Source organism: Acinonyx jubatus, chromosome C1 (genome assembly GCF_027475565.1).
Source record: "Acinonyx jubatus isolate Ajub_Pintada_27869175 chromosome C1, VMU_Ajub_asm_v1.0, whole genome shotgun sequence".
Classification (NCBI taxonomy): domain Eukaryota; kingdom Metazoa; phylum Chordata; class Mammalia; order Carnivora; family Felidae; genus Acinonyx; species Acinonyx jubatus.
In genome coordinates, this window is record NC_069381.1 from 25,245,977 (window position 1) to 25,271,021 (window position 25,045).

Below are 25,045 nucleotides of genomic sequence, written 5' to 3' on the forward strand. Positions count from 1 at the left end.
CTCTCAACTAGAGTGCAGGTTCATGAGGAAGTTATCCAGTTTTATTTACTGCTCTAGTCCAGTGCCTGGCAAGTGGATAAATGTGGGACTTCTAGAAAGCCTGCTTAAGAGCAAGTGACTCAGCTGAGAGAATGCTCATTAGTCCTTCTTTTTTTTCCTTCTTTCCTCTTCCCCATAGTCTGAACTTAGAGATGATGACTAGAATTCCAGTCTCCATCTTGGATCCTGAGATAACCATGAGGATGGGAACCATGTCCTAGCATGGTAGAGCAGAAAGGCAAGAGGAGCCAGGGTTGGGGAAGGGGTCACCTCATCATCCCTGGATGACAATCTCTAGATTTCTTTTACAGGAAGGAGAATAAACTTCTACCTCACATAAGAAGCTGTGCTTTTGGGTAATAGCTGGGCATGTCTGTCCCAGAACTTTACACTGTCAGAGAGTCCTTTCTTCTCTTCTCCATAATTGCAAAAACTCCTACACTTTTCTTTTTTCTTTTTTTTAATGTTTATTTATTTTTGAGAGAGGGAGAGACAGAGTGTAAGTGGGGGAGGGGCAGAGAGCCAGGGAGACACAGAATCTGCGGCAGGCTCCAGGCTCTGAGCTGTCAGCATAGAGCCTGATGTGGGGCTCAAACTCACAAATGGTGAGATCAAGATCAGATGCTTAACTGACTGAGCCACCAGGCACCCCAAACTCCTACGCTTTTCAATGCCACCTTCTCTTGAGCAAGTTTCCTGTACTTTGCCTTCTCTCTGGCAGAATTCTGTTTTTATTTCCTGAATGATAGCATGTGTGGCATTATCTTGGTAGGTTGGATAAGTATATTTCCTTCCAGTGGATTCTGAATTCCTAAAGGACAGGAACCTTTACCTATTCTCTTCATAACCCTGGCAATTAGCACAGAACTTGGTATTGGAGCTGGTTCTGTTTGGCACACAATGGACGCTTAATAAATGGATGCTGAATTGACTGGCTGAACACCCCAGGGCTTGGAAAATCCACAGTCACATCAATGATCGCAACTACAGACTGTATTTTATAGTTACTCACATGTCAGAGCAAGAAGAGCTCATCATTCTGAGCATTATCACATTAATGAAAATGACAAGGGTAATGATAATGATGATAGCCCCTTACAGAGGAATATCACGTTATAATTTCCAACGTACTTTCCAATCTGTTATCTCATTTGTGCCTCACAATAGCCTCTGCAGCAGGCAGGGCCAGGTGTGCTCCTGTTCAGGTTACCGATGAGAAATGTGGTGATCAGAGAGGCTAAATGAGTTTCCCAAGCCATTCAGCTGGTAAGAAGTGGAATTAAGACCAAAATTAGGTCTTTAGTCAGCCAAACCAGAGCTCGGCTGTGAATGATAAAACTGTAATGACTGAAATATCATTGCGATAATAATAAATAAACACCAAAATGGGAATAGCAAAAGAACCAGCTTCTTTTTGTCCTAATAGATAAGGAACATTTCTAAACACTGTAATAGCAAGACACTGAAAATAGCAATATGCACACGCAACCAGTAAGGAACTGGTTAAAAAGACTGGATTACGGCCATCCACTGAAATACAAGCAGGCTTTAAAAAGAATTGCAAAAGTCTTTGAATACTGATATGGAAAAATGATCAGGATCTATCATTGGACAAAAACCAAAAACAAAGTAAAAACAAACCCATATGACAGATTAGTACATATGGTGTGATCTCTATTCATATAGAACAGGGATCAGCAAACTATAGCCCACAGTCTCACTGCTTGTTTTTGTATAAAGTTTTTAATAAAGTTTTACTGGGACACAACCTCCCCTATTTGTTTCAATACTGTCTATGGCTCTTTCGGCATTACAACAGCAGAGTTGAGCCGATGTAACAGAAACTATGTGGTTTGCTCAGCCTAACTACTTAGTGTCTGGTCCTTTATAGAAAAAAAGTTTTCTAACCCTTGTTATAGAATTCACATTATTTTATTTTTATAAAAAAATATCTGGAATAAGATAACAAACTGTTAACAATGGTGCTTCAGGGGATGGTAGTAACGGTAGGTGTTAAGTGTTTAGAGTACATCTTACGTGCTTCTGTATTGTCTGCATTTCTCCAGCAAACATATTTTACTTTTAAAATAGGCAAAAAATGAAGGTATTTCCATTTTGAATTTAAAAAGAAAGAGCCATTCTGACAGGTGTCATCCTTGTAGCTTTGATTTGTATTTCCCTGATAAGTGATGTTGAGCATCTTTTCATGTGTCTGTTAGCCTCTGGATGTCTTCTTTGGAAAAGTGTCTGTTCATGTCTTTGATGAGTGGATAAAGAAGGTTTGGGTATACAGTTACTTATTTATTTATACAGTGGAATACTACTCGGCAATGAAAAAGAAAGAAATTTTGCCATTTGCAACAACATGGATGGAAACAAGGAGGGTATTATGCTAAGCGAAATAAGTCAGTTAGAGAAAGACAGATATCATATTATTTCACTCATATGTGGAATTTGAGCAACACAACAGATGAACATAGGGGAAGGGAAGGAAAAATAAGATAAAAACAGAGAGGGAGGAAAACCTTAAGAGACTCTTAAATGCAGAGAACTGACGGAGGGTTGCTAAAGGGGAGATGGGTGAGGGGATGGGTTAAATGGGTGATGGGCATTAAGGCAACCCACTTTTTGGGATGAGCACTGGGTGTCATGTATAACTGATGAATTACTGAGTTCTATTCCTGAAGCCAAGACTACACTGTATGTTAACTAACTTGAGTTTAAATAAAAAATAAATAAAATAAATAAAAAGAAAGACCCATGGCAGTGGTGGTTCCTGGTAGTGGTGGTAGTGGGAGCAGTGTGGAAACCTGGTTGCAACTCCTTGGCCCGTAGTGTTCCAGCCAAGGGCTTAAAAGAGAAAACAGGTGCTTTTTAGTACCTTCTGGTAGAAGCTGACCTTGGTCTTTCCTGAGTTATTTCAGGTTCTCCAACACAGGCTTCAAACTCTTCTTCTGAACTTCTTCAAACTCCCTCTGTCTGAAACACTCCCCCAACCCTGTTCTTGCACAGTGGGCTTCTTCTCAACCTTGAGGTCTGTTTAAATGATGCCTGCTGGGCAAAGCCTTCACCTTCACCAACTGCCATTCTGAGGCAGACTCCCCATTTCTCTTTCTCAGCAGCTTGCTCTTTCCTAACTTCCACTTCTTACTCCTCGTTGATCTATGTATTTGTTGTCTGTTTCCCTCACTCACCTTTATGTTATCTTAGGGACCATGACCACTGGTCATAGCCTCCATATTTAGCACAAGGTGCGGCATGAGGTGAGAGCTCAGTAAGCATTTTTTGAGTGAGTGAATGGCTTCCACACTCATGCACGAACATGCTAGCCTGTCCCTGCCCAGAAGGGAGCTACCACACCTGCTGGAAAATGAGAGTAAAGCTCCGCCTCCCCTCCCCCTGACCCACCACCACCATTTTCCAATGTTTTTGGCTTAGGGAAAGACAGTAAGTCTCTCTGGGACTCATTTTTAGTAATTGTATCAAAAAAACAAGATCCTCCTTATTTTCCCCTGTTTCCTTCTAGCAAAGGGTAAAGCTACCCAGGTAGCTGAATTCAGATGAGAACGCCTTAGAGCAGTCTTATAAAAATCCACAAATGACATGATTGCATTCAGAATCATCTAGAAGACCTGCCTAGAATGACACAGACATCACAACCACCTTCCAGCAGCAACTGAAGAGAGACACCTACAAACTCTCCCATCACTGCCTTATAATTAGGTGAGTCTCCAAGATCTCATTGGTAGCATAAATGTCTACCTGTCTGGTTGTCACTGGCACGTGAAGTCCATGGAGGCAGGAACTTTGTTTTGTTCTCAGCCCCTATAACAGGGTCTGGCATATAGAAGGTAATGAATAAATATCTATTGTGTGAACAGAAGAGTAAAAATGCATGATCTGCCTTTGCCCCTTATGAAGAAGCCTAATTCCATGACATTGGTCAATGGATGCTTGCCTTAAGCCTGGTCAGTCTTCAAGTCCTTTGGGATTTGGAACTGGGACACAAACTGGGAAATAATTCAGAATCAAGACTGAGGCGGACATACTTGCCCTAGCAGAGGCAATGACCATTGATCTGCAAAAAGAGGATGAAGCAGGGAGGAGACCAAGTGGTCCTGGAGACAGGAGCCAATCTCAACCTTCGACTCTCGCTTCCTGATCTCAACCCCTTGGAAGTTTATGAAAAATATATTCCCTTTTTGTGTTATGTTGGAGGGGGTTTTTGTGATGTGTACTGTTAAAATACAGAACACTTTTTGGCTTAAATTATATTGGCCACTACTTTTCTTATAATAAAGTTTCCTTTCTGTCTCAAGTTGGTTTTGAATGAGCTTTAGGTCTTTGCATTTTTTGCACCCCCCCCCGCTTTTTTTGCTGAATTTGGTCTGAGTGGGTTTCTCAATTTGAAACTCAAGGATCCCGGACTCAGATGCGACCACACTATTTTTGCTTCCCACTTGGGAAGTTGGCAGGATGTGGGGCAAGGCCCCTGGTCTGTGTGCCTCTGGTCAGAGGAGGGGTTGACCTCAAAGAGTGGTTGCCACTGGGCTAAGCTCAGCTAAGTCCAGCAACATCTCTCTATGTGGCTCCTCTCACCTCCCAATCCAGGACCCTGAAGCCACAGCCCCCAGGAGGATCCAGATACTCAGCATTAGAGGAGCCCTAAATCATCTCATCATCCTGGGTACAGTGTGGTACTGGGTAGAAATCCCCATATTCATGGCATCCTGGCTGTGGTCACCTTTCCCCCATCTGCTCCACTGAAGCCACAGGCTAGAGCCATACTTCCAGGTCTGGTTTCCCAATGAAGCCCCTTCCACTTCAGCTGGGGAGAGGGGGGAGGCGGTACTCTCTGGAAGACAGCATTCTGCCTCTGGAAACAAGATGGCATATAGATGGATGAGGCCAATTCTTCTCTTCCTAAGGATTCAGACCTGCCTCAGTGTGCAAGTCCTTCGTGGGCTACGTCTCAGTCTATGGTGTTCTATGGACTTGCAGAACACAGCGTCTAAATTCTTTGCCATGGACAGGAGACATATATAGGATACACATACATACACGTCACCAATATTCATGTTATAAATATTTCACGCTCATACGTATATGTATGCAGAACACCATCTCCCACTTTATAGCTTCAGTAAACAGAAAAGGTACTGACTGCATTCTACTGAAAAGAAAATGAAACAGGAAAGAAAATGTACTGACTGCATCATACTGGGCTAGCCCCATGAGGAAGGCTCCAAACCCTTCTCTTTTCCAAACAAGAGCAGAACAAATGAAATACCCATTACACAGGAAAGAAGGCAATCGGATAGAGAAGGTGGATCAAAGTATGTGCCTACTACCTACTGGCATTGGGCCCTGTGCTAGGTGCTGTTCCTGTCCACTACCCTCACACCACCTCTCTCATGTAATGTGCTCTCCCTCCTTGATGGGTGAGGGAGGGATGCTCAGGGAAGGTAAGCAACTTGCTTAAGGCCATACTGTTAGTAAGTGATGGAGGCCACCCCATAAAGATATTGAACATGGGGGGATATCATCGAGGCCATGGGATCTGGTAGCAGAGTAGATCCATTCCAGGAATCCAGAGATCTTGGGATGTGGAGGAGACCAGGCGGCAAGGCAAGGGTCCCATGAAATGGGATGCCTGACCAGCGGCTGAGGCCATAGGAGAGAAGGGACTAATATTAGGGAGTGTGCCACCCAAGAAGGAGGGAAAGCTGCCTCAGGCCTCACCAGGTACCTCCTGCACCAAACACGCGCATTTATCTTGGTGTTTGAACCACAGATGCTAACAAGGCGGCGGAGGGTTCATGGGTGGGCATCACCTCTCCCCTCGTCCCAGTGATTGGCCTCTTAGCTGCTTGGCTGGCTGAGATGGCAGCCTGGAAGGCCTTATTCCTTGGGGCTGTGTTTCAGAGCTGGGGTCCCCTGTAGATGTGGTCTTGGGCCAACAGCTGAAAGTGGAAGGGGCTTCATTGGGAAAGAGGCCCTGAAAGCGTGGCTCTAGGCCGTGGCTTCAGTGGAGGGGATGGGGGGAGAGATGCCTGCAGCCAGGAGACCGTGATTTCTACCTGGTAGCTTACTGTTTCCACAGATGATGATCATCTCATCATGGGGTGACATGTGGGGTGACATTTTGGAATCTCCATCAGGGAGAAGACACCAGGTAGGACAGGTTGGAGGTGGCTCAGGTGGTTGCTAATGCTCGTCTAGGGTTAAAAGACATCATTTGCGGTGGCTCCAAGTGCCACATTTGTGTGACTTTTTCTGGTCATGCTCAGCCACTTGCATGTGGGTGCGATGAAGGATGCCATTTTGCAAGGCTGCAACAGAAGGGCCAGGGGGGCAGGGGACTTGAGGGTACTTCTGTTCTTTCTGTAAGTGTGATGCAAGAGGTGAACAATAAGAAAAGCGAAGATGACAATACAGCAGCGGGGGTGGCGGAGTGACAGGTCCCAGTCTGAGTCTAAGTTGTGCTGCTGTTAGAATTCCACACTATGTGACTGTGTTTGTTCTGATGTAGGAGGATTCGGGAATGGGAGGTTTATTGAATGGCAGGCGTCTGCAGGAAGAGAGGTCAGCAAAATATCCATCATCTCGGCCAGCCCCACGGGAAGGGAAGACCACAGCAAAACATTCTCTACTTTGTGCACGAAGTATCTTCTAGAACCGTACCTGACAAATAGCAGACAAGAGATAGTTTTGGGGATTTTGATGTGTTGATGGATCTGAAGTACTTAGGACCACACTGGCGGTTGGTAGTTGCTAAGTTAGCTATTGTTATGATTGGTGTTATTTGTGAGCGCATGTGAGCTATTCCCAGCAATTGCCAGAAATATGTAATTAAGGAACACTTTCAAAGGTTGCTGAGGTCCTACACTATGCAAGTGGGGGACATGAGCCAGAAACTTTTTAAATTTTAACTGGTATTATGACCCCATTTGTCCACACAGGCTGATGAGGCCTGGGTGAACTTGGCTGAGAGCAACAATAACAAAATCCATCATCTCTAGAGTATCTGTAGAGTGTTCAGTACCTACTGGGCATTGTACTCATGCATATAATATGGATGTATAAAATATCTTTTAATTTTAACCTTCTGCAATGTAATTATTATTACCACCACTTTATAGATGGAGGAATGGCTTCCAAGAGATAATAGCCTGCCAAGCTCACCAATCAAGCAAGAAGTGGATCTAGGATTTGGATAAAGGTGTCTGGGACGATTAGGGAAGAAAAGGTCATGAAGACAATAACAGGATAGAAGAACTTGGAGTGGCCCAGAGCCTGGAGCCACTCTTACTATGGCTGCTGCTTAGACATTATAGGGTGCCTGAGACGTGCCAGGCACCGGGCCAGGGGCTTTGCTGCACAGAATCACTGATCTTCACAGCATTTCTGTGAGGCAGGGATTAGGCCACCCTCGTTTTATGATGAAGGAATGGAGGTTTTTCAAGAGGTTACATAACTCGCCCAAGGCCATACAACTGCTAACTAGCAAACATGAGCCCAGAACCCAGTTCATCTGACAGTCTAGGCTCTTGACCAGGTAGGGAGCGAGGTCTGCTTTTTTTTTTTTTTAATTTTAATTTTTTTTAATGTTTTATTTTTTGAGAGCGAGAGACAGAGTGCGAGTGGGGGAGGGGCAGAGAGAGATGGAGTCACAGAATTTGAAGCAGGCTCCAGGCTCTGAGCTGTCAGCACAGAGCCCGATGAGGGGTTCGAACCCATGAACTGTGAGATCGTGACCTGAGCTGAAGTCTGACACTCAACCGATGAGCCATCCAGGCGCCCCTGCTTTTTTGTTAAGTAGATGCTTTTTGGAACACAGCCATGCCCGTTCCTTTATGTTTGGTCTTAGGCTACCCCAGAGGCAGCGCTGAGTAATTGTGACAGAGACCATATGCCTCACAAGCCTAAAATATTGACTATCTGGTCCTTTAAGAAAACATGTGCTGACCCCTGCTTTGACCTCTATCCTGTTCAGCTTGCCTTAATTCAAAATACAATGGCAGCAAAAGAATGGGACAGCTGGAGGGGTGAGGGTCGGAATCAGGAAGTATCAGAAAGCGTCCAGGCTACGACAGGGTGCCAGAGTATAGCCAAGAAGCTGGATGAGCCGTCCACGTGGGCACTGAAGTTCCCGGGATGGTGGGAGACTTTGAGGAAGAGAGGAAGACTGAGCTTCACATCAGAGCCTCTGTGAGCTGTTAGGTCTGGACAGAGGTTATAAAAGAAGAGCAAGGAATGACCCTCACAGAAAAAGGACAGAAGAAGAGCAGAGATGTGGAGATAGAAATGAAGTGTGAGAAGAATGCCAGCCCCCCACTTTCTCCAAGGCCTGGGGCACATAGGTGGGAAAGGCTAAACCACCCTCAGGGCCGCAGGGAAGGCAGGGGCTCTGTGCAGGTTCAGTGGCGCCAGGGCCGGCGGAGGCTGCTGGTGACCCAGCCCAGGGCCCTCCTCACTACCCCTCCCCTCTGCCAGGTCTCACTGGCCCTGCCCTCACTACTCTCTGCCACCAGGGCCCTACCTGTGTAGTCGATGACGAAGCCAGCACTGCTCACGGACGCGTCACTGCGGAAGGCGAGGAAGAGGCTGTTGCTGCTGCTCTCAATGCGGGCCGGAAGCTGGGAGCCATAGAAGCTTCCTATGAGAGGGCTGAGGGAGTCCCGTCCATCGTAGATATGGAGGAAGTCATAGCCTGGCTCCAAGTTAAAGCTGGGGAACAAAAACATCCCACCCCCACCCCACTAAGGTCAAAAAAGGCTCATACTGTGCCTTAGGCTCTCAACCAAAGGATGGGGCCTCCCAGACAGTGAGCCCTTCACCCCACTGGCACCCAACTCCTGACACTTCCTGGCTAGGGGGAAAATGGTAAAGCCCCTGATGGCCTCCCAGTCAGGCGAGGAGATGGAGAAGTCAGGCGTGGGGGCAGAGGAGACAGGTCCCAGAGCTGGTGTCTGGAAACCTGGAGCTGAAAATCTAGCAGCCTCTTTCTGCACAAATATTTTTAATTGGAATACACTTGACATACAATATTGTGTAAATTTAAGGAGTGTAACATGTCCACTGGCTACATTTATATGATGTAATATGATTGCCAGAGTAGTGACAATTAGTCCCTTCATCACGTCACATAGTTATCACTTCTTTCTAGTGGCTGGAATAATTAAGATCTAGTTTCTCAGCAAGTTTGATGATTGTAATACAATATTGTTGTCTGTATTCACTATGCTGTGCGCACAAGGGAAAATGAGTTACCAATTCTACATACCGAGTGGTCAGCTAGAGCAGTCCACTTATTTGCCTCTGATGTTCTCTGTAATGTGCTATCTGCACCTCCTTTTCCAAGAGCAAAGAGTCACCCAGGGAGCCATTCCCAGGCAGGAAGGGGTCCGTTCTCATGAAGAGCTCGGCTTCATCCCATTATCCCCAAGCCAGTTCTCAGCTCTCCTTGGGATTTGCAACCATCCCACTCTGGCACCCACAAGCATGCCTCTTTCTTGGCTATTTTGACTCTCGCATGGGAAAAAATCCATTTGAAAAAACTGTCTTAGTTTGGCAAATTGAATATTAGAGTTCTTCAGTGTCATTGATCCCACCGGATTGGCCAGAGTGAAAATGATGGGAAATACCAAGACTGGAGAGAACGTGGAGCCACTGGCGCTCTCGGGCCCTGCTGGCAGGAGGTAAATTTGCTTAGCCGCTTGGGAAAACTGTTTCACAACACCTACTAGATCTGAACATATGCCTGCCCTGTGATGCAGTCAGTCCAGTCTTAGGTACGTATGCAAGACGTAAGTCTTAGGTACAAAGCAATGGACACTAATCAGGTGTGCAAAGATGAAAATGACAGAATGTGAGTTGGGAACAGATTTCTGATACAAACTTGTTTAGAGCTGAGCCACGGGCTGCGATACTCAGATATTCCTTTTGGCCCAGCTAAGAATGAAATAGCAGTTCTACTCTTTAGCTAAGACATGTGGCAGAGAGAGGGGACCGTGACATCTCTAGGACAAAGTGGGTTGGGCTGGCAGGGGGATGGGATGGGAATCCGAAAGTTACAGGGGGGTGGAGCCAGATGTGTATCAGCCTCCTTCCTCCATGGCACCTCGCACTGGGGTCAGCGGCAGGGTCACACCACCACTTCTAGGTGGTATGGTCTTCTTGCTCCCATAATTCAGCTTCCAGCCAATGTGCTTCTTCCCAAGTCACCAGGGGAGTGGTTTGAAGAGAGACAGTCTTGGTCACAGATGATCTCTCTGCCACTTCCTAACTGCCTTCTGTCTGTCCCTGCCTTCCTTCCATCATTGTATTTTAGCTGAGCACTCTCAATGTGCCGGGCACTGTGCAAGGTGCTCGGGACACAGGGATCTATCAGATGACACCCCTCCTTCAAGATGGCGATAGGGCCAAAGGAAGCGATGGATGGGAAGACAACTAAGCAAAGCATGAGGTCTGTACAGGCACATGGGATCACAACACAAAGTTCCTCAGGGAGGAGGAAGTGAAAGCTTTCGTGGAGGCCAAGCTGGAGGAAGTTTTGGGAGATGCAGAGACCCTTAGTAATTGGACAAGGAGAGAAAAGGAAGTCGCCAAGAAAGGAGAAGCAGGGGTGAAGTCACAAGGGCAAGAAATAGTCTTGAAGCTGTGGGTAGTTCAGTCTGGCTGGAGCTCAGGGGTTAGAATGGGGTTGGGGTTGGGGGGGTTACTGAATGGAGAGGTAGGCAGAGGCCAGATAGATGGGACTGAAAAGTCCAAAGTTTTTTTTTGTTTGTTTGTTTGTTTTTTACAGCTTAATGATTTATTTTGAGATAGAGAGAGAGTGGGACCTGAGGAGGGGCAGAGACAGAGAGAATCTCAAGCAGGCTCCGCACCATCAGCGCAGAGCCCCATGTGGGGCTCAAACTCATGAACCATGAGATCACGACCTGAGCCGAAATCAAGAGTTGGACGCTTAACAGACTGAGCCACCCAGGTGTCCCTCAACATTCTGATTTTATAGGATGGAGGTATAACCACTACAGGATTTTAAAATAAAAGACGTATCTGTTTGTGTCTTCGTTTTCAAGTCGAGGTATAACTCACACCCCATGAAATGATCAGCAATTAAGTATACCACCCTATCGGTTTTGACACATGCATGACAAGACCCAGCATGTTTCCAGCATCCTGGAATGTTCCCCTTCCCAGTCAACCCTCCCTACCCTGAGAAGCCACCACCGAACAGAATTTTACCACCATAGACTTATTTTGCTGATCCTAAAATTTCATGTAAGTGGAATCATACATTATGTCTTTTTTTGTATCTGTTTTCTTTTGCTCAGCATGGTATTTTTGAGATTCAGCCATGTTGCCTGTATCAGTAGTTCATTCCTTTTTACTGCTGAGTAGCACATTATCATATGTTCAAATGGAAAATGAGGTGGCTATTTTAGCATTTTCGCCAGACAAGGTCACTTTGACAGCCGGCTCAAGAAGAGGTTGGCATGGGAGGAAGATGGGGGCAGAGGAACCAGTCAGGAGAGACTACGGTAGTAATTTAGTTGAGAAATAATAAGGGTTTCAAGCAAGGCAGTAGCTGGGAGGCCGGAGAAGAGGGGAAAATGTGAGGAGAATTAAGGCCGCACAGGCTCCAAGGCTTGCTCACTAATGGAAGGAGCAGGGCAGGTGCACTCCCTAGGGGTCAGAAGAGAGCTCTTCTGAGGGGAGAAGTCATATGCTTAGTTCTGTACGCGCTGCTGCGGGTACCAGACCTCCACCAGTTGGAAATGGGAGGCTGCAGCTCAGAAGACAGTCTGGGCAGTGGTTGCATGGAGTCTCCAGGTTACAAGAGGAGGGTGAAGCCATCGGAGCAGATGGGCTGGTCCAGGAAGGAAGTATGGATGAGGAGGGGAGAGGCTGGAGATAGAGCCTGGCCAGGGAAGGGGGCCACGAAAAGGAAGCCACAAAGTCACAGAAAGCTGGAGAACCAGAAGGGAGGAACTTCACAGAAACCAAGGAGAAAAAGCAGGGTAAGGATGGAGGGAGCGAGCGAGAAATGCCATGGGCTAAAACATGGAAAGTTCCATTTTGTGCAGTGACCAGGAGTTCGCTGGTGTCTTTTATCAGTGGAGTTGCTAGCGGGACCGTGGAGGCCGAACCCAGATTTCAGTGGTTGGAGAGTGAACAGGAGGTCAGGACGGAGACACAAGCAGAGATGATTCTTTTGAAGAGTTTGCCTCTAGAGGGATGAAGGAGACCGTGCAGGAGCTGGATGGGGGAAAACCCGAGAAAAACTTGGCCTGTTCCCCTCTAGGGAGCGTGATGGAAGGGGCCAGGTGGCAACAGAAGGGGAAAACACAGGAGAGCAGGGGAGAAAGGATCCAGCGAGGCCCTGCTTTCTGAATCTCAATACCTTCGGAGGTTAAAAAAAAAAGATAGAATAATAGCTACTTCATCAATTATCATAAGGATTAAATAAGATAGTATGTGTAAAACCACAGAGCACAGCTCAGGGCACACGGGAGACATCCAATAAATGCTAGTTTCCTTCCTTTGGACTCCTTCACCTTCCACGGAATGGAGAACTCTGCCCCTGGCACGCCTATGTGTACTCACCTGGACACCGGGGTCTAAAACCCCTAGTTGCTCTGAACCCCTCATCTCCCACCCGGGGGAAAGGTACATACATGTTAAATACCAGGGCGATGACGTAGTCCGGAGAGACAGTCACTTTCCAGTCACACTCCTTGCCTGGCGGGTAAGGTTCTGGGTAATTTGGTGACAGAATGACTCCTGATGGACCCGACAGGTCTCCCCCGCAGGGAGCTGGGGAGAGAGGAAGACAAGGGTCAGACTTTCCCCTCACCGGGTCACGTTTTCTTGGGCACTGGTAAGGCACAGTGCAGGGGGGTTAAAACCTGGCTCGAGGGGCCAAGGGCAGGGTGGGATGGAATGGGTACAAGGTTGTACCCTGAAGTGACAGAAATGTTTTGGAACTAGCAGAGGTGGTGGTTGCACAACATTGCGAATGCACCAGATGGCACTGAATCATTTATTTTAACATAGCAAATTTTATGTTACATGAATTTCACCTCAGGAAATTATTATTTAGTTTTTAGTGTTTATTTTTGATAGAGAGAGAGACAGAGAGTGAGTGGAGAAGGGGCAGAGAGAGAGGGAGACACAGAATCTGAAGCGGGCTCCAGGCTCTGAGCTGTCAGCACAGAGCCTGATGTGGGGCTTGAACTCACGAACTATGAGATCATGACCTGAGCCGAAATCGGATGCTTAATCGACTGAGCCACCCAGGTGCCCCTCACCTCAGGAAATTATTAAAAACAAAGACAAAATATCTGGCTCTGCCACTTCCTGGCTATGTGACCTTAGGGAATTTACCTAACCTCTCTGGACCTCAGCATCCTTTCTCTATTGCAGGAAGACATTATATTTCCCTTGGGGATGGTAGTAAAAATTTTGGAGAGGTGGTTAAAGCATTTGGCATACAGTAAGCAGTCAGTATTTGGAGCCCTTATTCATCTCTGAGACATTTGAAACACATGGTCTCCTTCCACCGCCTCACATCCAGTTTTCAGGTGAGCTTTGTGGGTGTTTATCCCACGTTCCACGTCACTCGCTGCCAGGAGGAGCGAAAAACACAATCACGTTCACCCGCCAAGTGTGGCTGGCCTCCTGGCTGCCAGTGCTTTCGGCATCTGCTTGGGGATGCAGACACCTTCCAATTTTCCGGAAGACCTTGTCTGAGAGAATGTGTGCCCCTCAGTTGTATGGAGATATGACGGAGCTCCATTAGGCCATGGTGGTCCCCACCCCATCTGGCTTGAGATGACAGGCCTTTCAAGCAGGCGGGCAGCAGGAAATTGGCTGGCGATACAAGAAGTTGCTTGCCCAGAGCCCTGTGGGGGCATTTCCCAGATTCTGAATCAGGTTCTTCCCTGAATGGCTGGGTCACTGTGCTGTAGCAGTAGGGTGTGAGAAAGGGGAGGCTGGAAAGTATACGGGGTCACTAACAGGAAACATGGCCGAGACTGTAAATATGGCCTGGTCTGAGAAAAAAACCACAGGGCACAACTGGAGGTTGAAGTACAGCAGGCCAGTAGTGAGCCCACTGGAGCCTGGAAAGCCATTCAAGGAGAGGCCAGAAAATCCAAGATGTGACAGACAGGCAGGAGCCAAGGGTGTATCTAAGACTGAACTTAAGAGCAGCCAATTGCTTGTCACAGAGCTGAGTTTTATTGCCTCATGCTGTACCTTTCACTCAGGGTAAGGCTTAAAGCACTAGATCAATGCCCACAGGGTCTTTCAAAACAACAACAACAACAACAACAACAACAACAACAACAGTAGTCTTCAGGGCCATAAAAGCCCTAACACGGCTGAACATAAAACCTGAGTGGTCAAGAGTAGTGGGTTTTTTTTCCCTCCCATGGAAAGTACATCCCAAGTATCAACTTGAATACCAAGAACACTCAAGTGGGCACCTGTTATATGTCAGACATGACTATAGCATATTAGATACATCATCTCACTTACGTCTCGTAACAGCTCCATGAGCTATGGATTGTTCTTCCTCGTTTAGAAATGAGGAGGCTGGGACTCAGGGGGGTTAAGGACCTTGCCCAGAGTCACTCTGAGACTCGACCTTCATCTGTCTGGCTCCAAAGGATGCCCCTTTCCCATTTTATTCTGCTGGGAATTGCTGGCCGGGGAGCAGGGGAGTGCTCCTCCCTACAGGCTGGCCAGGGAGCAGAGGAATGCTCCTCTCTATACGCTGGCAGGGGAGCAGAGGAGTGTTCCCCCTTGCAGGCCAGGAGCAGAGGAGTGCTCCTCCCTATAGGCTGGCAGGGGAGCAGCCCCAGCTGCAGGAGCGCCTATGAACAAGGATGGTTCCTCTCATCAGGTCTGCTTTGTGTCTCATTCACTCCTCCCCTGCACTCTCTTAGAGAAGAGGGTTACATGAATGAGATGCACTGGAGGCCTGTGTGATCAGGATAAAATCTTGCACTTAACACAGCAGGACCCACTGCCTGGTCCTGAGAGTGGCCCTACCCATGGCCTAGAGACTGATGCAGGTCATGTGGGCAGTCTGAACTCCCAGGGGACCTTTTAAGGGGGCACAGTGATGCCTCCATTAGAGCAAGGGCCACCAGGCATGAGACTCTTTTGTGGCACAGGGGTTTCCCCCTTAAGTTAGCCACAGGTTGGGGTGAGTCTGGGTGTTTCTGAACCTTCCCGTATTGTTCTTCTGCCAACCCCAAAGTGCTCACAATTTGTCTGGGTTCTAGGCCTCTGCTATGGCACAGTCGCCCTCCAGATGGTTCCCTGGCATCGGATGATCAGGCACCTGCTTCCCACTCAGGACCCCGATGTGGGCTTCACTGCCCTCTGCCATTTGTGTATCAAGGCCTGGCCAGGCTCCTAGCTGCTTCCTGTTTGCAGCTGATTGAGGAGTATGCCGAGGAAGGAAATGCCTTCCCTTTCCAGTCCCATTGGCAAGCCAGCAGGACAACTGAGCTGTTGCAGACTAAATGAGGCCTTGGCAACATCCTAGCATCGCCTGGTCCTTTTAGCAGGTGACCCACAGGGTTGGGAAGGCAGGCTGGACTAGAAGCTGGGTCTTGCTCCCAATCCAGGGTGCCTGCCCCTCACCCACGGTCATGCCCTGCCCTCTCCCTACTGTGAGTCAGTAGCAGAAGGCAGGCTCTGGCCTGCAGACCCAGGCTCGAGCTTACAAACCATGGAAGCCCAGGAGGGAGTGGAAGCATGTGGTTGATCATCCCAGATGGCCAAGGAGTGGGCAGGCTGTACTGTGGGGCGAGAGTTGAGAAAAAGGCCACCGGACTTGCAGTTACACAGTCCTGGGTTCCAATTCTGATTGTCCCGCTTACTAGCTGTGAATTTGGGCAAGCTATCCCTTCTCTGGGCCTCCATTTCCCCACTTATAAAATTGAAAAAAAAAAAGAAAAGAAAATGACGAGAATGGCTTCTAACATACACTGTGTTCACCATGAACCAGACGTGGTTCTAAGTGCTTTGTAGTATGACCTTACTTAATCTTCAAAACAACGTGATGAGGTAGGTGCTATCATTGTCCCTATTTTACAGGAGAGGAAAATGAGGCACAGGGAGATTAAATAATTTGTCTAAGGCCACACAGCTTGCTGTGGTGAAGCCACCGGACTCGGTGGTTGGAATCCAGAACCTGAGCTCAAAACTTACCACCTGGTGATTCCATTTGCAAGAATGCAGCTAAAATGTCTAGCCCGGTGCCTATCATGGGGATGACGCTCAATAAATACTTGTTTTCCCCCCTTGCTTTTTCCCTATAATGAAGGGATATCAAGGCCAGCCAGACCAGTCATGGCAGACTGCCAAGGGAGCTGGAAATTAGGGGCTTGTCACTGGGATTTCCAGACTGTTTGAGCGAAGAGACAAAGACATTCATTTTGTTGCCTGAGGAACGTTTCCCCAAGCTGAGTACAGAAGAATGGGTAATGAAAGCTAAATTAACCTCTTTGCCCTGCTTGCTGCACATTTATTGCTCTCAACAGCTTAGCACAGTGCAGCCCCCCTCCTCCACCTGGGACAGTCTTATCTCAGGACCTGCTTTTCTGTAAGAGAAGCCTAAGGAATCACAGCCCTGTAGAAAGCTAAATTTGGAAGGGGCCTCAGAGGTCATCTGATTCCCTTCTGGGCCTCACCAGAATTCCCCTTCCCAGATGGGATTCTGGCTCAGGGGAGGGAGGGGAGTCCTAAAACTGAAAAGAAGAAAACAGAGAAAGGAGGAAAGGAAAGAAGGAAGGAAGTTAGGAAGGAAGGAAGGAAAGAGAAAAGCAAGGAGGGAATTAGCATTTCTTGAGATTTGGGTTAGTTATGTCCTCACCCCACAATGCCAAGAGAAGTACATCTACTCTCACTTTACAGAATAGGAAACTGAGGCTCAGAGATGGATTGATTCCCCATGGCCACTGAACTAGTCAATGGCACAGCCAGGATCTGAACCCCGATCTGTCTCCTTCAGTACCCCATATTCTTTCCTACATGGCTCCATGTAGCTGAGAATGGAGCTGTTCCTGGAACCCAGGTCTCAACTTCCTGTCTGCTGTATGTTCACCATGCTCCTACCATGTAACCTGGGTCACTCCCAATTACTTGTGAGAGACGGGATTCAGTGTGTCCCCTTCAGTGCCAAGCCTCAGAGCTTGGCCGGCAAAGGCCAGTCCTTGGATGCCTGGACAGAGCCTCCCCTGGAGCCTCTGTGGAAAGAGGTGCCTGCAGGGCATTGGCCAGGTGGAAGCCGCTGGGCTGTGTCTCAGAAAGTCCCTGGGACCTGTCCCCGGCACAGTAGTCAGTGTGGGAGGTAGGAAATTGAAACGCTTTGCATTCAGACTGATGTGGGTGTGAATCTTGGCTCTGCCATACCCTAGCCCTGTGATTTGGGCAAGATATCCAAATTTGTCTAAGTTTCAGTTTCCTGAACTGTAAAATGAGGGAATGGTGCTCATTCTGGAGAGCTGTAGGGAAAGTCAAATGAGGCTGTGTACGAAAACATCCAGTATGGGGCTGGCATACAGCAAGGGGACTCAGGGACTATCGCTTCTCTTCTAACACCTGTCGTTGACACAGGAGATAAATGCATTCAGTACTTTGCCTGAGAAAAAGGGCCATGTGGCAGTAAGCACCTGGATGCTTCTATTTCTCTTTCCAGTCTTCTCCTCCTTTCAAGCTCCCTCCCCATCCCAGTGTCCAGTGGCTAGGGAGCACGATTATTCACACCCCAACTCTTACAAGCTCCCTGACCTTGGCAAGTCTCAGAGTTTCCATTTCTTCATGGGTCAAATGGGGAGATTCTTAAGACTAAGGACAGATCTGGAGATCTGACACCCGGGTAACCAATAATTTCCTTGAGTAGAGAAAGGGCAAACTTCTTTCCTTTATACCTGAGCCTATGGGTGCCCTTCCAGTGCTTTAGGTAATGGAAGGGGCATCTGGGAACCTGCTGACCTTCCTGCCCAAGCTCACCCATCACCTTCCTCCCAACCTATATAGCCTGAGCCAGGGGAGAAAGGAGGCAGACATGCCTGGCTTAGCAATTTGGGGGCCCGTTTTGGGGAGGGAAGAATTTGTCGTGTATAGAGAGTGTGAGTGTGTGAATGTGAGGGGGTGTGTGTGCGCATATAAGCAGGGTAAACTGGGGGCTTTCTGCAACTTTCAGCTGCTCCAATTCTCCCGGCCAGCCTCTAGAGGCAGCTGCCACTTATGCCACAGGGTCTGGAACACACAACCGGTGGGACCAGAGGGCAGGATTCGCTCTGCAGCTGCTTTGTACCAATGCACGTTGGTGGGCTGGGCTGCCAGAAGAATCTGTTCTCGATCTTCACGCAGCTGATCTCCGCGCTCCCCTGTAGCGCATAGCCAGGGTCACACTGGAACACCGTGGAGTCTCCGGCTTCCCAACTGTCGCCGCTCCGGCTCCCATTCTGCGGGACCCCAGGGTCGTTGCAGGACGTTGCTGTGGACACTGGGATGAGGGAACAGAAGAAGTGGGGTTGCCCAGATGTCTGCCGGACAATGAGGCTCCAGCTCATTACCCTCACTGCCATCACCACGCCCACCGCCAGTGCCACTGCCACAATCTGTCACCTCCCACCGGCATCGCTGGCTGCAGCAACAGTGCCACCGTTTCTGTTCTCACCCCATTTCCTGTCACCGCCTCCACCGCCACTGGGGACCACCAGCTATTTTACCAGTATTACCTTCACCTGTCACGAGATACCACGACTTAGGTGTGATTACACAGCCATGATTGTAGGAGTGAGTTCAATTCGATTTAATGACACAAGCCTTGTTCCATAGACAAGCTTTGAATTTTGTGTACATCATGTTGCCAACAGGAGTGACAAGGTGATTAAGTCTAAACTCCACGTATTCAATCAGAAGGGCCTGCCAACGGGTTGGGAGCAGGTCTGCCTGAGCACTGAGCAGCGGGTGTGAAGGGGCAGGGAGAACTGGAGTCCGGTGAAGGCTGTGTCCTCCCTTGCATGGCAAATGCCCAACCACCCATCAGACTGAAACCAAAGGGAAGTCTGATGTTCGTAGCAAGTGATAAAGTAGAGTTCAAAATAGATATGTGTAGCTGAGAGGTATCAAATATTCAAAAATGTGGGAATGTGGGAGATGTTCCCAGGCTGGTAACCTAACTTCGCATACAACAGACCACGTATTTAAAAAGCGAATGTCAAATGAATGGCGGAGGGAAGGAATAAATAAATAAAAGGATGAACGAATGAATGAATGAGTGAACAGACGCAGCAGGAGAAGACACACCAAAGGACATGATGGAAGAAAAAGTCCAGAGAAAGAATCGGGGACAGCTGCAAGCTCCAGCTGCCTACACAGACCCCACCTGTGCCATTGTTCAGACTGTGGTCAGCCGGACCCAGGGACAGGAGGCTCTGGAGGCCACAGGATGCACAATGGTCATTTGCTTGGAGGGTCAGTTCCCCCACCCCAAAATTTTGGGAAAAATAACATGCACAAAACCAAAGGAATTTATTGTGGAGTAGAACGTAGAATTCACATTAGTTCTTCAGCAAAAACGTGAAGCCTCAAAAAGATTTTAGCCTCTTAACAGCCTCCAGATCTGCAGGTGGATATACATGCACTCTGTTCTGCTCTTTTCAATGGAAAAGCTCGAGAAGCCCGCACCCAGGGCAGCTGTACACACCAATACCACCCATTATAAGATCTAGGACTGTGTGGACGAGCCTGGAGTTAGAATATCTGATACCTTATACCCAATAACAATACACAATAAACTAGGGCCCACAGTCAGATCTGGCTCTATGCCTGTTCTTGTAAATAAAGTTTTATTAGAATATGGGCATGCTCATTTGTTTACATATGCTATACTATATTCCAGCCATGTCTGTAAAATTTTCCAATACATCAAACTCAGTCCCCTCCCCACTTCTCCCCAGGACCTTTGCACCTGCTGGCCCTTCTGCCTAGAACGAAGGTGCCACAGAGTTTCCTGGGCCAGCTCCATCTTGTCACTCAGTTTTTAGCTCCCATATCACCTCCTCAGACAGGCCTCTTTGATTGCATTCTCCTGGGCTCAAATCTTGACCCCCTTCCACCAATTTTGTCACATTATCCTGTTTCATTTGTTTCATTGCACAATCTGTAATAATCTTGCTAATTCGTCTGTTTGCTTCTTTATTGTATATCACTTGTGCATCTCTGTGGGAACAGAAACCTCGGCTGGTTTGCTTCCAACTGTCTCCCCAGGGCCTAGAACATTACCCAGCACACAGCCATGCTCAGTAAATATTTGTTGAATGAATAAATAAATGAACAAATCATCACCATCTGACACTTACTGAATTTATTTATAAAGTCAAATAAGAATCAATCTTCTTCCTTCCCAATTAAAAACAGACTTAGCTTTCATCTCTAGCTCTACAGTGTGCTGTACACATGTAAATGATTCCCTGGAAGAAAAATAGCTCACTGTTCTGACCATATTCAGAAAGATTATTTATATGGGAGGCGACAGAGTGCAATGATTAAGAGCCTAGGTCTGGGAATCAGACACGGGGGTTTTGATCCAGTCTGTGCTGCTTACTAACTATATGACCTTGTATGAGAAACCTCTCTGGGCCCCAGAGCCCATGTCTGCAACATGGATTAATAATGGCCACCATATTCGAAGGTTTCCGTGAAAATTATTAGCAGAGCGCTTTAGCGTGGAGCCGGCTCAGTGGGTGGCAGTGACTATGCTTCCCTCTCCTTCAGGGTCTCCCTGACCTTCTTTGTTCCCACTTTCTCTCCTGAATGCTCCTGAATTCGAGCTGCTTGGCAAAGCCCCAGGGAAACGCTAGATCCACGTGGTTCAGACAGGATGTTAGATGTTACACAGTCGTGTTTACTTAATAAAGCCAAGCCTGCACTAATCGTCTCTGGCATTTCTGTACAATCCCCCGTCAAACACACACTATAAAGTTAACATGGGGTGAGCCATTCTCCCTTCCCCGGAGTAGTCCTGGTATTTGCTCACTGATGGCAGCAACAGGGAAGGTGACCTTTCCTGAACCTCAGTTACACCCAGACCCTGGGCCAGGTGGTCTCAGCCTTTCTGGAGCCCAGGCTAGATAGCTTTGCCCACTCCCCTCTCTGCGGACCTACGCGAGGCTCCAGACAGCTTGTCTCAAGACACGCTTGCATTAGAGAAAACCAGCCATTCGTGCGTTCAGGTGGTCACGTGGCTGTTAATTCAGGAAGCAGTGTGTGAGCACCTGTGGCCTACGCTGTGGGGGAGTCTGAAGGCAGGACCTGGCCTTGACTCTCGAAGAGCTGCCTGTGAAATGGCAAGTAGGTGGCCACTTCCAAGCCAAGGCAGAGTGTCTGGAGTTGACAATGTGCTGAAGAAGCAGAAGTAAAGTGCTAGGGGTGCCACAGGCCACAGCAATTTATTCTGAATGGAGAGATTAGGAGGAAGTGGCACCTGACAGGAACCTTGAAGGGTGAATTTTATGTCTACGGGCTGGGAGTGGCATGAGGAAGCAGAATGGGCTGCTGGGCGGAGGCACGGCTCACGAGAGTGCCCAGGGACTCTGTCCCATGTGGCCACACTGCACGTGCAGTGGAAGTCAGATCATGCAAATCTATGGGGGAATTTTCAGTGCAATTAAGAGGAGTTTTTTTTTCTTTTTCCCCCAGCCATAACCATTAGCTGGGGCACAGTCAGAGAAAAATACATGTCTGGTTTAATTATTCATGGTCCTCCTTTCCCCGGAGAGTGGACTGAGCTGTCTCTTTAGTGTTCTCTCCTCACTTCTGGGGGATCCTTTATAGCATATCCCAGCAGTCTCCAAAGTCTGTCCTGTAAAATGCTAGTCTCTTGAGATAGTCTAGGAAAAAGTCATCCATGGTGAAATATGTTTGGGAATTGTGACCCACTAGATAGATACCTTCTGAATTTACCTGCCTTAGCATACTAGAAGTTCTCAGGGGTCCCAAATTACAGATCGCCTCTTTAGGTCTGCCTTGACTGAAGCACCTTCTTAACGTTGCTTGATCATGCAAAGTTCTTTTTCCGGCAACGTCAATTAACAGTCCATGGAACTCCAGGGAACAGATGTTGGGAAATGCTGACCTAAAATGATTCCCTTGCTGCCCTGTGGTGGGAACCTAATCTCAGATGAGATCAGCATTACTCCATGGTCCCCAGAGAGTCTCTGTGGTATTGACAAATGGGTGCCAGGATTTCAAGTAAGAAGACTCCCAATGAGCCCTGCAAGGAGCTATTCCTTGCTAGGCTGGACGCTTGCATGAGTGTTGATCGGGCAAGTTAGTGAGTATAAAGGAACATAATCCTGGAGACCCTCATCTCCCCTACAGACTGTTGAATGCTCATCTCCATGGAGAAAACAGATGCACACAAGAGCTGGAAGTAGGGTTTGTGACACCATTACAGCCTAACTGGTGCCAGAAATATGCCTAACCACCTTTAGTCAGTATACCAACCAGGTGAGACTGTGGAGGCAAAGCCGTGGCAAGGGGTGCCACACAGGCTTGCTCCGGAATCACCATGGAAACCACCCCCCCAACACACACACACAGTGGAGTAAGGAGATGGTAATGAAGACAGCTGCTGTATAATAAACATAAGCATAAACCGAGGCAGAGTCACTCGTGCAGGGAAATGAGTGACGGAAGAGGCACTTCAGAGGAGATGAGACGATGCATCACAGGGGGAGGCAGGACCAATACATGAATTATCTAATACTGGGACTTGGATGTTGAGCATTGCCCATTTTTGGTAGCTCTTTGTTATGCTCCTCCATAATTGGCTACTATAGTACATAATTAATCGAATTTAGATCACTCATGTTTGGCTCCCAGTCCTTATGGAGATTTGCACTAGACTAAGAACCAGCGTGTGAGGCATGTCAGAGTGGCTCTTCCATGATCGAGCCCCACATCGCCATCACCTCGTGCCTGCCTGCCCCCTTCCACGCTCCCTTTGCTTCAGCCTACATGTCTGGAAGCTGTTATCCTGCCTCTCTACTTGTGCACATGCTCTTGGCACCTAGGATGCCCTTTTCTCTCTTTTACATCTAACAGACCCCCACAGATGCCCCCAGGTCCTACTCCATGGCACCTCCAATTGCACATGATCATCGACTACCCCCTCCTTGAAACACTGCCTTTCCCTCATGCTTCTGGTCTGAGCTTGGACACTGTGTTTCCTGGAACATCTTCCTTGATGTTCCAAGGTGAGCATTATAGTTTATATATCACCCTCCAGATACTCAACAATTTGCATGTTAGTGTCTCTTAGGCTGCCTGCCTGTCTTCGCCTGCCGAGTGAGCTCAGCACAGATATCTGAACAAGTGCTAACCGGGTCCCAGGCACATAGCACCTGCTCAATGAATATCTCCACACAGTGGAGGAGGGATGGAGGAAAGGAGGCACTGGAGAGGGGTTGGTGGGGGAGGCTGGAGTCGTGCTGCAGGACAGATGGAGAGGGATGGGCAGAAAGTGAGCACAGACCTGAGAAATGAATGGCAAACCCCTGCTTGCTGGTGAAGAAGTCGGTGCTGAACTGCAGAACGACCGAGTTGAAGGTGCTGTGTAGGTCCTTGGGCAGGGCTGCACCGCTGAGCTCCTTCAGCAGAACCCCACTCTCCACAGGCCCGTCCCAGATGCGTAGCACGTCATGGACCTCTTCCGTGTCAAACACCAGGAAGTGGAGCCTGAACGGAGAGAAGAGGCAGGCAGTCACCCTGGGCCCAGCACCTTCTTCCCAGGGGCTTCTGGTCAGAGAAGGTCGTAAACCTAAGAAAGACTTGCAAGAAGGAAGAGAAAGCAGTGTCCGGCAGCACAGCTTCCATCCAGTCTGCTCCTCCCACTGGGGGTCCCTAACAGTGGGGCAGGGGTGGTGGGGTGTGGCTTTTGTGCAGCTTATTATTATGAGCTTCATGTTGCCACTGTCGAACCCCACCCGTCCCTCCACGGCACACAACAGTCCCCAGACATCACTCCTGAGTCCACATCCATTTCCCAGACTGTGAGGGGGATGCCGAGAAGGCCTAGATCCAATCAAAATCCCAAAAAGTCGTTTTGTGGATATCGACAAACTGAGCCTGAAGTTTATATGGAGAGGTGAAAGGCCCAGAACAGCTACACAATATCGAAGAAGAATGAAACTGGAGACTGACACTACCTGATGTCAAGACTTCCTACAAAGCTGCAGTAATCAAGGTGGTATGGTGTCGGTGAAGGAATAGATGAGTGGGTCAATGGAACAGAATAGAGAGCCCAGCAATAGACCCATGTAAATACAGTCAACTGATCTTTGACAGAGGAGCAAAGACAGTCTTTTCAACAAATGGTGTTGGAACAACTGGATGTCCACATGCAAAAAATGAATTTAGACTTGAAACCCTTCATAAAAATTAATTCAAAATGGATCACAGACTTAAATGTAAACATAAAACTATAAACTCCTATAAGACAACATAGGAGAAACCCTACATGACCTTGGGTGTGGGGATGACTTTTAAATAACATGCCAAAGGCATGATCCATGGAAAAAACCACTGATCAGCTCCACTTCCCTGAAATTAAAAACTTCTCTTCTGCAAAAGACAATGTCAAGAAAATGAAGAAAATGAGCAGACAAGCCACAGACTGGGAGGAAATATTTTCAAAAGACATCATTTGACAAAGGACTGTTATCCAAAATATACAAGGAATTCTTTTTTTTTTTAAGTTTTACTTATTTTGAGAGAGACAGAGACAGTGTGAGTGGGGGAGGGGCAGAGAGAGGTAGGGAGAGAGAATCCCAAGCAGGCTCTGCACTGACAGTGGGGCTCCAACTCATGAATCGTTGAGATCATGACCTGAGCTGAAACCAAGTCAGATGCTCAACTGAGCCACTCAGATGCCCCAACATACAAAGAATTCTTAAAAGTCAACAATAAG

The 25,045-nt window shown here is 47.8% G+C and overlaps 1 protein-coding gene across 5 annotated transcripts in view; it reads right to left on the bottom strand.

Moving 5' to 3' along the window:
- Window positions 1–25,045, bottom strand: part of CSMD2 (CUB and Sushi multiple domains 2) — a 595,308-nt gene that overhangs the window by 129,812 nt on the left and 440,451 nt on the right. For all 5 annotated transcript variants that reach the window (XR_008293800.1, XR_008293801.1, XR_008293802.1 and 2 more), the window contains exons 26-29: window positions 23,612–23,814; window positions 18,383–18,574; window positions 12,723–12,861; window positions 8,582–8,769 (exon numbers count right to left, since the gene is read on the bottom strand). Coding sequence is in view for 2 of the 5 variants with exons in the window: in XM_027059738.2 (XP_026915539.2) it covers window positions 8,582–8,769; window positions 12,723–12,861; window positions 18,383–18,574; window positions 23,612–23,814 (722 nt within the window). In the remaining 3 variants the exon portion in view is untranslated. The remainder of the gene's footprint in view (window positions 1–8,581; window positions 8,770–12,722; window positions 12,862–18,382; window positions 18,575–23,611; window positions 23,815–25,045) is intronic.